Genomic DNA, 14,082 nt, shown 5'->3' on the forward strand with positions numbered 1-14,082 from the left:
GAGGCCCCCTCTGGATGAGAGAAATGTCAGAGACCTTGCTGTATGTGACCGTCTTTAACTCACCATGATAACTTAAATAGTCTTACTTATTAGAATTATAGTTAGTAAGTACTTATACCTTTTCTTTTAAAAAAAACAGAACCCTGTTAGGCATATAGTAGAGAATACACAGCCCAGTACAAGTCAGCAAACATTTCCTACAAAGAGCCAGATAGTAAATATTTTAGACTTTGAGGGCAATACAGTCAAAAATCTAGTTTGTAGAATAAGTCATATTGGTATGGCTTAAGGTGTTAATGAACAATTATTCACTAAAAAATAACTAAAAGATTTTTTCCCCAAGGGCTTACTTTGTACAGGTAAACAAAAAAAAATCATTTGAATAATGGATAAAAACTTTAAGGATTGGTACAATATCAATTCTCTTTCTAAATAGGACAAGCTAATTGGAAACTTTAAAAATAGAGAATGAAAGATTATCTGGATTCCAGGAAAAAAGAGGGGCTGATGGTAGCTTAAGAGCATTGTGGGGTACCTGGGTAGTACAGCTGGTTAAGTGTCTGACTCTTGGTTGTGGTTCAGGTCGTGATCTGGGGGACTTGAGATCAGGCCCTGCTCAGTGGGGGGTTTGCTTAAGACTGTCTCTCCCTCTGTCCTTCTCCCCATGCTCGCACTTGTGTTCTCTCTCTCAAATAAATAAATCTTTTTTTAAAAAGCATTGATAATCTGAATTGAAGAGGAAAAAGAGAAGTCAGCAAATGAAGACAGGACCTTTTCTCATTAGTATTTACTTTCAGGAAATAACCAGAGAGTTAACAAGATTAAAGGTCTACAGATAAAATATTTAATTTTTTTTTATAATTAGTATGTTAGCCTAGAACTAAGTAATGATAATGTATAGAATACTTATTCAAATATCTATAGATGGATTTTGCTTCAAGACATGTTTATTGTTATGTTTTTGATTTTCAGAAGCTGATGGCTTAGAAACAGAAGTACTGCAAGAGCCAAGTGGAGCAAGCAAAGATGGTAGCATGCCATGCACAATTATTGATGTGTGGATTAGTGAGATAAAAGAAACAAAGGAAACTGAGTATGTCACCTCTTTTTCCTTATATTTCAAAACCTGGGTCCCTTTTTGTAATACTTTAAAAAAATACTGTAATAACCTAATACTGCATTATATCCTATTATTATAATACCTTATAAAATAATTTAATTTTTGAAAAGATATTATGTTCATGTGGTTCAGAAATCAATTATATAAAGATACAGAGTAAAAAGTTTCTTTCCCAACTCTGTCCCCATCCAGTAGATTCATATTTTCTCCTCCCTCCAGATATTTTTAATCTTTACAAAGCAAAAATGTCTCCCTCTCTTTTAAATAAAGTTATTAGTATAGTGTATATGGTATTTTCACCTTTTTATTTTTAGTCAGTAGCCTAGGAATTTTTTCATATTAATCCATGGAGAGCTTCATTTTCTTTTCTTATTTTATGGCTACTTAGTATTCCATTGTATGGATATACCACAACTCAGCAAGTCTTCTACATTAATTGATATTCCATATTAGTTGATATTTCAAATGATGTTGTCATGAAAACCTTTTATATAAGATCATTTTGCATGTATATATGTATATCTGTATGATAGATATATAGAAGTACACATCCTGTGTCAACTGCATTCTTATAAATTGCATTTGTAATTCAGTTACTGTTCTTCCCGGGGTTTTTACTAATTTACATTCTCAGAAAGAATGTATGAAATCCCCGAGCCTATCAAACTTATTATCAAAGTTTTTTATTTTTGCCAATCTCTGATAGGTTAAAAAAATATTATCTTGGTTTGGGTTCTTAGTTTATCCATCTCTTATTATTATTGGTAAGGTGAGCACATTTTTTCAAATGCTTAAGTTTCATGTGAATTTCTTTTTCTGTGAGTTCTCTGTATATATCTTTGACCCATTTTTAAAATGTTGTTGTTGGTCTTTCATAAATTAGTAAGAACTCTTTAAATATTAGAGATATTTGCCACAGTTATGATTATGTGAGTTGCAACCATTTTTTCCTTCTTGGTCATTTATGTTTTATGTTTTTGCATGAAGAAGTTTTTTTTTAATAGTCATGTTTACCTGGATTTTAATAATCATTCAGAGATACTTTGTTCTTTCTAAGATTCTCAAAGAATTTTTCAATCTTTTTTTCTAGTACTTTTAGGGTGGGCACTTTTTACACTTAAATCTTGAATCTATTTGGAATTTATCCTGGGGTATGGGTTTGGTTTTTCTTCAGACAGCTACCCAGTTGTCCACTTGTATTTATTAAAAAGTCCATCTTTCCTACCTAGATTAAAAATGCCACGTTTTATATGTACTAAATTTTCTTAATTTCATTATTCTTCTTTTTTGGTTTTCTTGGCTATTCTTGCTTGTGTAATATTTCCTTTGAATTTAGAATTTACTAAATTTTGCCTACCTTCCCCAGGAAAAAAATCAATTGGTATTTTATTGGGATACTAAACTCATAGATTAATATAGGGAAAATCAGCATGTTTTGTTCTTCCTGTCCAAGAGAAACATGATAGGCCTTTCTTTTGAGTAAGTTTTGAGTATTTTTATAGTTTCCTTCATCTAGGCTTTACACTTTTATTGGTAAGCTTATTCCTAGATATATTATTTTGTTTGATGTTATAAATGGTCCCTGTTCGTCTATGAGATCTTGTAACTAGAAGGTTGTACATATGAAAGCTTAGATTTCTTTATATTGATTTTGTACCCCACTACCTTACTGATATCTGCTATTGTTCATGATAGATTTTCAGTTTAATCTTTTGCTTTTTTCAGATATACAATCATATCATATGAAAACTGATGATTTTATGTCTTTCCAATTTTTTAACACTAGTTTTTTCTTCTATAATTACCTTGGTTAGTATCTTTTATACAATGTCAAATATTGGAAATAGGGGGTACCTCTGTGTTCATGATTTTAGTAAACATGCTTCTGTTGTTAACCATCATTGGGCATGACTGTACTTTCTGAGATAGGTATCTATTAATGTTTTGCTGATTTTTTAAAAAGTTAGGAATGAATTTTGTCAAATAGTTTTCATTCTCTGTGGAACTGTTTATATGAATGTTTTCCTTTATTAGTACAGTTAACTTTTGAACAACACAGTTTTGAGCTGCATGGGTCATCCTATGCACGGATTTTTTTTTTCAATAAATATATTGGAAAATTTTTTGGAGATTTGTGGCAATTTGAAAAAACTCCCAGGTGAACTGTGTAGCTTAGAATACTGAAAAAAATAAAAAGTTGGGTGTTTTAAGAATACAGCATATAATACATATAACATGCAGAATATGTATTTATCCACTGGTTATGTTATCATTAAGGCTGTGGCCAACAGTAGTCTATTAGTAGTTAAGTTTTGGAGAAGTCAGAATTTACACACAAGTTTTTGACTGCATAGGGGATTCAACCAGCATCCCATCCATCCCTCCATGTTGTTCAAGGATCAACTGTATAGGGGGGCGCCTGGGTAGCGCAGTCCTTAAGTGTCTGCCTTTGGCTCAGGGCGTGATCTCAGCGTTCGGGGATCAAGTCCCACATCAGGCTCCTCTGCTGGGAACCTGCTTCTTCCTCTCCCACTCCCCCTGCTGTGTTCCCTCTCTTGCTGGCTGTCTCTCTGTCACATAAATAAATAAAATCTTTAAAAAAAAAAAAAGATCAACTGTATAATTAATTATTTTAATGGATTACTTAACCTAAACCATCCTGCATTCCTTAAGTAGATTCTTCTTGGTCATGACATATTATTTTAAGGTACTTATGTATTTTAGGATTTTTGTATTAATACTTGCAAGAGTGATCTGTAGTTCTTTTTGGTTATGGGAAATTATTGTTGGATTTTGTTATTCTTGTTATGGTTCCTTTATAAAAAGTAGTTGGAAGTTTCTTCCTTTGCCATCGTCTGTGGCAGGAACAGTCAATCTTTTTCTATTAAGAGCCAAATAGTAAATATTTCAGCCTTGGTTAGACTATTTGATCTGTGATGCAGGTATTCAACTCTGCCTTAGTATTGTAAAAGCAGCCATGTATGATACATAAGCAAATAAGAGTGACTGTTTCAATACAACTTTATCTATAAAAACAGGAAGTGGGCTGGACTTGGACATGGGCACAAAAAAAATACACAAAAATGCTTATTATAAAAAAAAGAATGCTTATCATTGCAAATAATTTGAAATAGTCTAAATAATCATTAATATGGAAATGGCTAAAAATATTGTGTTTCTCTATACTACACAGCATATCTAGCACTTAAACACAATTTGAAAAAAAAGTAGTTCCATTTCTAAAGCCTTTCAACAAAACAACATCAGATTTATTAAAGACCTAAATGTACAAATAGGAGGGAGGCAGCCTAAATATTCAGAATTCATAAAGAACTTGGCAAATTAAGAAGAAAAAGACCAAAGTCCAAGAGAAAAATGGGGAAAGAGTATGAATATAGCTGTTCACAAAGGAGGAAACCACATATATGGTTAGTAAATACAACTGTATGATACTTTATGGATTATAGAGTCAATACAATGAGAAAAAAGACATCAAATTCCTAAGTTCTTTGACTAACTTTACTCAGTGGAGAGCTATGAATGTATGAATGTCAGATACTTGTTCTTCCTCAAAGAAGAGAAGTAAATAAAAGGCGGGTTAAGAGTCCAGATGTTTTGCCAGTAAAAGTTTCTTCACAAAATAACATGAAGCCAGGAGGAAGGCAAGTAATACCATCAAATATTGAGAGATTGGGAACTAGGGGCGTTGATACATTGCAAGCACACATAACTGGAAAAGCCAATTTGGAGATCCATTTGCCAATTTTGTTAGCTTAAAATGGGCATATCCAGGGCACCTTTGTGGCTCAGTCAGTTAAGCAAAAACTAAGTGTCTGCCTTTGGCTCAGGTCATGATCCCAGGACCCTGGGATCAAGCCCTGCATAGAGCTCCCTGCTGCTGATCAGGGAGCCCACTTGTCCCTCTCCTGCTCCCCTTGCTTGTGCTCTCTCTCTCTCTGTCAAATAAATAAGTAAAATCTTTAAAAAATAATAATAATAAAAATGTGCATATCCTATAATAATGCATCTTTTATTTTTTGGTATCTACTCTTAAGATTACTCACACATGGGCACAAAGAGGCATATGCCAACATGTTTATTGTAGGAGGATTGTAGCAAATATTTTGAAAGAGTCTAATCATTAATAAGGAAAAATAAAGTTTCTGTATACTGCATTATGGATAGTATATAGCACTTTAAAGAATAAAATGTCCTTCATATATCAATATGGAAATATGCCCCAATTATCAAATGATTAATAAAATAATATTGAATAAAAAGGCATTTCCATATATTAAAATAACACTATTTTTTTCTGTCTTAAAATTCATGGGAAAAAATGGTAAGATATATACCAAACTGATACTAAGGGTAACTGAGATTTGAGTTTACCATGGGGAATTCTAAAAGGAACATTACATTTTTTTTTAGTCGAGGTAAAATTCATATAACATAAAATTACCATTTTAACCATTTTAAAGTGTACAAGCCAGTAATATTTAGTATATTCACAATGTTGTGTAGCCATTACCACTATGTGGTTCCAGAACATTTTCATCACCCCAAAAAGATACCCTGATACCAGTTAAACAACCACTGTCCATTTCCCCTTCCCCCAGCCTTTGTCAATCACTAATCTCCTTTCTGTCTGTAGGTTTGCCTATTCTGGCTGTTTCAAATGGAATCATACAGTATGTGGCTTTTTGTATCTGGCTTCTTTCACTTACCATAATGTTTTCAAAGTTTATGTTGTAGAATATATCACTTCTTCATTTTTATGGCTGAAAAATCCATTATGTGGAATATACCATATATTTTTATCCATTAAGCAATTGATGGGCATTCAGCAGATGACAGTGTCATTTCCAGGATTGTTTCTACCTTTTGGCTGTTGTTAATAATGCTTGTGTGAATATTTGTGTACAAGCTTTTGTTTGCACACCCATATTCTTTTGAGTGTATAGCTAGGAGTAGAATTGCTGCAGCGTGTGGTAATTCTATGTTTAACTTTCTGAGGAGTCAAGGAACATTACATTTTGAATGAAGGAAAGTATTACTTGTATGATTAGAAATAAATAAAAACTTTGAAAACCAAAAATAGAAAAATTTTCAAAATTTAAAACTGAAAAAGTAAAAAATTATTTAAATTTGAGATGAATTAAAAAGAATTAAGAAAACAAAAACTGTTTATAAGCCAAACTTATAAGAGATAAGCAGAGATAAGCTACTGGTGCCTTTGTTTTTTTGTTGTTGTTTTCATTAAAGCATAGTTGACACACAATGTTATGTTAGTTTCTGACAACACTGTACTTTATACTATGTTATCACAAGTGTAGCTATCATCTGTCACCATACAACACTTTTAATACCATTGACTATATTCCCTATGTCTATGTTCTCTTTATCCCCATGACTTACTCATTCCATTACTGGAACCATGAACCTCTCACTACCCCTGACCCCTCTTGCCCATCTTCTCACCCCCCTTCTTTCTGGTAACTACCAGTTTATTCTCCATTATATATGGGTCTGTTTCTGCTTTTTGTTTGCTTCATTTGTTCGTTCATTTGGTTTTTAGATTCCACATATAAGTAAAAGCATATGTTTCTTATCTTTCTCTGACTTATTTCATTGAGCATAATACCCTCTATGTCCATCTGTGTTGTTGCAGATGGCCAGATCTCATTCATTGTTATGGCTGAGTAATATTCCATTGTGTGTGTGTGTGTGTGTGTGTGTGTGTGTGTGTGTGTGTGTGTGTATTCATCTGTCAGTGGACACTTGAGTTGCTTTCAAATCTTGGCTTTTGTTAATAATGCTGTAATAAACATAAGGGTGCATAGATCTTTTCAAATTAGTGTTTCTGTTTTCTTTGGATAAATACCCAGTAGTGGAATTACTGGATTATATGATATTTCTATTTTTAAATTCTAGAGGAAACTCTGTACTGCTTTTTATAGTGGCTGTACCATTTACATCCTCACCACCAGTGCACAAGGATTCCTTTTTTTTTTTAGATTAATTAATTTATTTATTCAGTTATTTGCCAGGGGGAAAGAGAGAGAGCACAAGCAGGGGTAGTGGCAGTCAGAGGGAGAAGCAGGTTCCCTGCTGAGCAAGGAGCCCAATGACTCAATCCCAGGACACTGGGATCATGACCTGAGCCAAAGGCAGACACTCAACCAACTGAACCACCAGGCCTCCCAAGGATTCCTTTTTTGTCCACATCCTCACCAACACTTACTTCTTGTCTTTTTGATAATAGCCATTCTAACAGATATGAGATGATATCTTACTTGTTTTTGATTTGCATTTCCTTGATGATTAGTGATGTTGAGCATTTTTTTCTGTGTTTGAAATCTTTGGACTTTATTCTTCCAGTCTTTAAATTTTTGTTTTCAAAAATATAACACATGAGGGGTGCCTGGGTGGCACAGCGGTTAAGCGTCTGCCTTCGGCTCAGGGCGTGATCCCGGCGTTATGGGATCGAGCCCCACGTCAGGCTCCTCAGCTATGAGCCTGCTTCTTCCTCTCCCACTCCCCCTGCTTGTGTTCCCTCTCTCGCTGGCTGTCTCTATCTCTGTCTAATAAATAAATAAAAAATCTTTAAAAAAAATATATAACACATGAATTTAATTCCCAGCTGTATTGAAATAAAATTGTCAGTTCTTCTTTACCTTTTTTCCTCACTTAATTCACTCTCTTTGAGTGTTAAAACTTTTTTGTACATATCATTTTATATTTTATACTGTGCTACATACCATTTTTTACATTGCTTACTTAGATTTATTTTATTTTATTTATATTTATAAACTATCATTACACAGTATTTCACATAGATTTCTGCTTCATTTTTTTTAACAGCTGCATGATATTTTAGTATATATATTATAATTGTTTTATATTCTCTGCTATTAAGGGGCATTTTGATTGCTTGAAGTAGTGGTTATCAAACATTAGCAAATATTAGAATTACTTTGGTATTTATTAAAATAAATTGCTGGGCCTTATCTAAGTTTCTGATTGATAGGTCCAGGGTAGGCCCTCAGCATTTGTATTTTGAACAAGTTTCTGTGTGTTCCTAACGTCTAGGGACCACATTTTGGGAACCACAGTTATAAGTGGTGAGGCTGGTTTTTGTGACTGATTATGATTGGTGAAGATTTTAACAGGTAAAAATACAGTGTACTTATGAGAGAAAAAATATGTATATATCCACACATATAAGTGAGGAAAATATTTGGAAAAGGGAACACAGGATGCTAGTGAATTTCTGCTCCATTTTGTTTTTTGTTTTTTTTATTTAAGAGTGCTTTTATTTCCAGTAAATTGTATTTCTACTGATGTATCCATCTGGGCAGGTTGGAAGATAAGATCCCTGTTCAGCAAAATGAAGTTTCTGAAGATGAAATCCCAAGGAATGTGGACCACCTTAGTGAAGTCGATATAAGTAAGCCTCATTGTATTAGACTAGATACTTTCCGGAAGGTTGTTAACATGCATCTGTTTTATTTGGACAACATGTTAATAGCATTTTTTTTATCAGTCACCTCAATTGTTTAAAAAATATAATAGACGTAGAAGACTGTATTCTCATTAATAAGCCTGGATTGTTTGGCCAATTTTTTTGTCAAATATTCGGAAAAAAAAGAATTGCTTGCCAAAATTAAGCCAGTATACTTAGGGCATTAAGTAAGTTGTCTTCTTGTTTTTAATATTATTACTTATAAAATATGAGAAATACAATTTTTCCTATCCATCCTGTAGGAACAAAGATAAACTGGAGCAAATATGAGTGTCTAAATAATGTATTTTCACATTTCCTTATATTTGTGTCTACATTTTAAAACTTTCATTTAATGGAAGTATATAGCAAATTAATCTGCTTTCTGAAGATAAAACCTTATATCCTATCAAATCTTACTTATAAGGTAATATAATCATATCTATACTTTGATTTTGTTTTTCTGATAGACATAGAGTTTTTGGCTAGATTCGTATTAAATACTGTGCTTTTTCAATATCACATAGAGCTTAAGTACTGTATAGGCTTATCACAAAATCTTTCCTTTATACCACAGGACCTGAAATAGGTGATTCTCAGCACTCTAAATGTGATGTTGATAAATCTGTGCAACCAGAACCATTTTTCCATAGAGTGGTTCTTTCAAAACACTTGAATGTAGTCTCTCAAATACAGTCAATTCTTTGTTCACCAGAAGAATCCTTTCTGCTTCGATCTCGCTCTGATTCACCACCAAAAAATAAAGACCAGAATTCCTTGCTGATTGGACTTTCAACCGGTCTGTTTGATGCAAACAACCCAAAGGCAAGTATGCACCTCCAATGGAAAATATCTATTTTAGTAACATTTCGTATTTATTGTTTTTTTTTAATAAACTATAACATTGATTTTTAATCTCTTACACACACACACACAAATAAACAAAAACAGCAAAAAAACTTCCATCTTCTCTTCTGGGATTCTAAAAAGAATTTGCCATTGAGAGTACAACTAGGACAGACTATTTCATTGGCTCCTTGTTCAGGATTCTTTTTATAGGGTCTACTTTTATTTAAGTAAAAGATCCCTCTTACACTATTTCCCTTTCTCACTACTCAATCCAACTTCCATTTTTCACATAAGACTAAACTTAAGTAATATATTTTAAGTGGACAGAAGTGCTGTTTGCCTGATTTGTATGTAGAAAGGGTAATAGATATTCATATACACTTTCTGGCAAAAAATTTTCAAACTTCTTACCTTTTTCTCTTGTTATTTTTGAAAATATGTAACCAGTTTTTCTTATTAAGGAATTACAATATTATCTCTATAGAAAATTTAAAGATATAAAGAAATCACATATCTTGTTATATTACTTTTATGTATGCAATTTTTACATATATAAAACTTTTTCCCAAAATAGAATATTATGCATATTTTTGTAACCTGCTTTTCTATTTAATATGTACTATAAAATTATTACAAATTATTATAAAAATAGCATTTTGTCATATCATCAAATAATCTCTCATATCATCTGTAATGACCACAAATTCCACTGTGCTGCTATACTATATATAATTTTTTAACTTGTCTATTTTTATTGTTGGGCATTTAGGTTTCAATTTTTGTTATAGTAACCATCTACACGTGTATCTTTGACAATAGCCACAATTATTTTCATAAAATAAATTTCTGTAAGTGGAGTTCAAAAGTTATATTGTATATTTCCTAATTTCCCTTTAAGAAATACCTTATAATGTCTCGATAGTATGTAACAGTCTGTACTCTAAAAAGCACCAACTGTTATCATTCACTTAAAAATTGTGTATTTAGTGAGTTAATGATATTTTTAAAAATTTGTGTTTCTGTGTTTACCAGTGGGCTTGGACATTTTTCATGTATTTAAGTCTACATGGGAATGGATTGCCTGAATTCTTTTATCCTTTTTAAATATGTCATTTTGATTTTCAATTTAATTTTCAAATTGGATATGTCTTTATTTTGAGGAGTGTTTTCTTAAGCTTATTTTAAATGTAGAGATTGCTCAATTCTCTCACTTGTCTAATAGCAGTCAAACTTTCAAAGATAATAAACTGTGAAAACAAATTTATGATCTTCAGAGTTTGAGAATAAGGCCTGTTTATGGGACAGACAAGGATTATCCTATAATTCATGTACTTTCTTTTGTAGTAAAGATGTATAGCTAGCTGTCTTTAGCCCAGAGCTTTTGAATAACTTGTTTCTATGTATAGAGTTAACATTGCTTACATAATCTATTTTATTATTTGATTTTCTTTCATGACCTTAGTTCAGCCTTAGTAGTTCTACGGAAGTACTTACTTAGGAATTAAGCACAACAAAGCAGATTTTATGTTAGGGGACTGACTGTGAGGGAAGGAGCAAGAAAAAGCCCCAGAAAATCAAGTGATTTGTAGCCATTTAAAGCAAGGACAGAAGGCCGTATGTACCTGCCTGTCCCTTAAATCTTTGAGGTCATGAGAGTTCATCACTGGGCCAAAATGGTGACCTTGAAATATGAAGAAAAGGTAAAAAATTATTTATAACCATTTATATAATCTGCTTACTAAATGGAATAATTTGAGCTCTTACAAAGATTTTTGTTAAAATTCTTTTTTAAAATGTTGTTGTATTACTTGTCCTCTTTTTTTATTAAAGGAAATCCTCCTTGTACTTTGAATCCTAACCTCTCTCACCTTCTCAATGATTCACTCCTTTACTTTGGTCGTACTAGCTTGTATCATCAACTTTTTCCTGTATAATGGATCATTTCCTCAACATAACATATTCTAGTAAGTCCCATTACTAGTACATTGCCAAATTCCCAGTACCTTTTTCTCTCTTGCCTTTCTTGACTTTTCTTCTTCCAACACAGTTGATGTGTACTTTATTTTTAAAATCATTTTATCTCTTGGCTTTCTTTCTATCATATTTTCCTCTGCACCCATGAGTCACCCTTTAGTCTCCTTTACTGGTGGCTGCTACTCTAACACATCTCTTTAAAAGAATGTGTGTTCTTCTATCATCATGTTAAAATGTTCTGTAAATGTCAAGAATTAAGTCAAATTGGTTGATAGTATTATTCAAGTCTTCTTTATCTTTACTAATTTTTTGTCTATTTATATCATTTGTTGAGGAAAAAAATTGGAACAAACTATATAATTATCTATCTTTTCATTTGTGTCAATTTTTGTTCCATGTATTTTGAAACTTTGTTATTGAATGAATAAAAATTTGGTATTACTATACCTTCTGGTTGAATTGATAGGTTTATTGTTGTGAAAGGTTCCTTTTTGTTTGATAGTGTTGTTCATTTTCTGTGTTCTTACTGATTTTCTTTCTACTTGTTTATCAGTTACTGAAAAAAGAGTATTGAAATTTCCAGGCAAATTAATAATCTATATATCTTCTTGATAAATTGTCTTCTTTGTTGTTATGAAATGATTCTCCTTATTCTTGGTCATATCACCTTGTTTTGAAATCTATTTTGTCTGGTTTTAATATAGCCATTCCAACTTTCTGTTGATTAGTATTTTTAGAGTATACACACACACACACGCACGTATATATATACGTATATACATATACTACTATACTAAATCTACATATATATATGTATATGTAAATCTACTATACATATATATACGTGTATACATATACTACTATACTAAAATCTACTTTACATAAAAATCACTGTGATTACAAGTTAAAGATGTAAAATATACACACACGTATTCATATGTATATGCTTGTGTGTGTGTATATATTTTATATCCTTGTAATCACAGTGATTTTTATGAAAGTAGATTTTTTATAGCTGTCGTTTTTAAGTCTTGCTTTTTTTTTAATAAAAATTTTTTATTATGTTATGTTAGTCACTATACAGTACATCCCAAGTTTTTGATGTAAAGTTCCATGATTCATTACTTGCGTGTAACACCCAGTGCACCATGCAATACGTGCCCTCCTTAATACCCCATCACCGGCCTATCCCGATCCCGCCCTCCCCGCTAAAGCCCTCAGTTTGTTTCCCAGAGTCCGTAGTCTCTGATGATTCATTCCCCCTTCTTTTCACTCCCCCTTTCTTCTTCCCTTTCTTTTCCTACCGATCTTCCTACTTCTTATGTTCCATAAATGAGTGAAACCATATGATAATTGTCTTTCTCTGCTTACTTATTTCACTTAGCATTATCTCCTCCAGTCCCGTGCATGTTGCTGCAAATATTGTGAAATCGTTCTTTTTGATGGCTGAGTAATATTCCATTGTATATATGGACCACATCTTCTTAATCCAGTCATCTGTTGAAGGGCATCTTGGCTCCTTCCACAATTTGGCTATTGTGGACAATGCTGCAATGAACATTGGGGTGCATATGGCCCTTCTCTTCACTACGTCTGTATCTTTGGGGTAAATACCCAGTAGTGCAATTGCTGGATCATAGGGTAGCTCAATTTTTAACTCTTTAAGGGACCTCCACACTGTTTTCCAAAGTGGCTGTACCAACTTGCATTCCCACCACCATTGTAAGAGGGATCCCATTTCTCCACATCCTCTCCAACATTTGTTGTTTCCTGCCTTGTCAATTTTTGCCATTCTAACTGGCATAAGGTGGTATCTCAATATGGTTTTGATTTGAATTTTCCTGATGGCTAATGATTTTGAGCATTTTTTCCTGTGTCTGTTAGCCATTTGTATGTCTTCATTGGAAAAGTGTCTGTTCATATCTTCTGCCCATTTTTTTATTTGATTGTTTCACATGTATTGAGTTTGAGAAGTTCTTCGTAGATCTTGGATACCAGTCTTTTATCTGTAGCATCATTTGCAAATATCTTCTCCCACTCCATGGGCTGCCTCTTAGTTTTTTTGACTGTTTCCTTGGCTGTGCAGAAGCTTTTTATCCTGATGAAGTCCTACAAGTTCATTTTTTCTTTTGTTTCTCTTGCCTTTGGAGTTGTGTCATGAAAAAAGTTGATGTGGCTGATGTCGTAGAGATTGCAGCCTATGTTCTCCTCTAGGATTTTGATGGATTCTTATCTCACATCGAGGTCTTTCGTCCATTTGGAGTTTATCTTTGTGTATGGTGTGAGAGAGTGGTCACGTTTCATTCTTTTGCATGTAGCTGTCCAATTTTCCCAGCACCATTTATTGAAGAGACTGTCTTTTTTCCACCGGATGTTTTTTCCTGCTTTTTCAAAGATTAGTTGCCCAAAGAGCCGAGGGTCCATTTCTGGGTTCTCTATTCTGTTCCATTGGTCTATGTGTCTGTTTTTGTGCCAGTACCATGCTGTCTTTGTGATCACAGCTTTGTAGTATAGCTTGAAATCCGGCAATGTGATGCCCCCAGCGTTGTTTTTCCTTTTCAACAATTCCTTGGCGATTCAGGGCCTTTTCTGGTTCCACACAAATTTAAGGGCTATTTGTTCCAGTTCTTTGAAA

At 33.0% G+C, this 14,082-nt stretch overlaps 1 protein-coding gene across 8 annotated transcripts in view; it reads left to right on the plus strand.

Moving 5' to 3' along the window:
* The window catches only part of NEK1 (NIMA related kinase 1), a 229,862-nt gene that overhangs the window by 181,761 nt on the left and 34,019 nt on the right, over positions 1-14,082 (plus strand). For 7 of the 8 annotated variants that reach the window (XM_019798525.2, XM_034661388.1, XM_011223581.3 and 4 more), the window contains 3 exons: positions 973-1,093; positions 8,482-8,570; positions 9,202-9,449. In XM_019798525.2, the coding sequence (XP_019654084.1) occupies positions 973-1,093; positions 8,482-8,570; positions 9,202-9,449 (458 nt within the window). The remainder of the gene's footprint in view (positions 1-972; positions 1,094-8,481; positions 8,571-9,201; positions 9,450-14,082) is intronic. The other variant, XM_019798524.2, reaches the window with a different exon arrangement.

This window comes from Ailuropoda melanoleuca, chromosome 5, assembly GCF_002007445.2.
Source record: "Ailuropoda melanoleuca isolate Jingjing chromosome 5, ASM200744v2, whole genome shotgun sequence".
NCBI classification, from domain to species: Eukaryota; Metazoa; Chordata; class Mammalia; order Carnivora; family Ursidae; genus Ailuropoda; species Ailuropoda melanoleuca.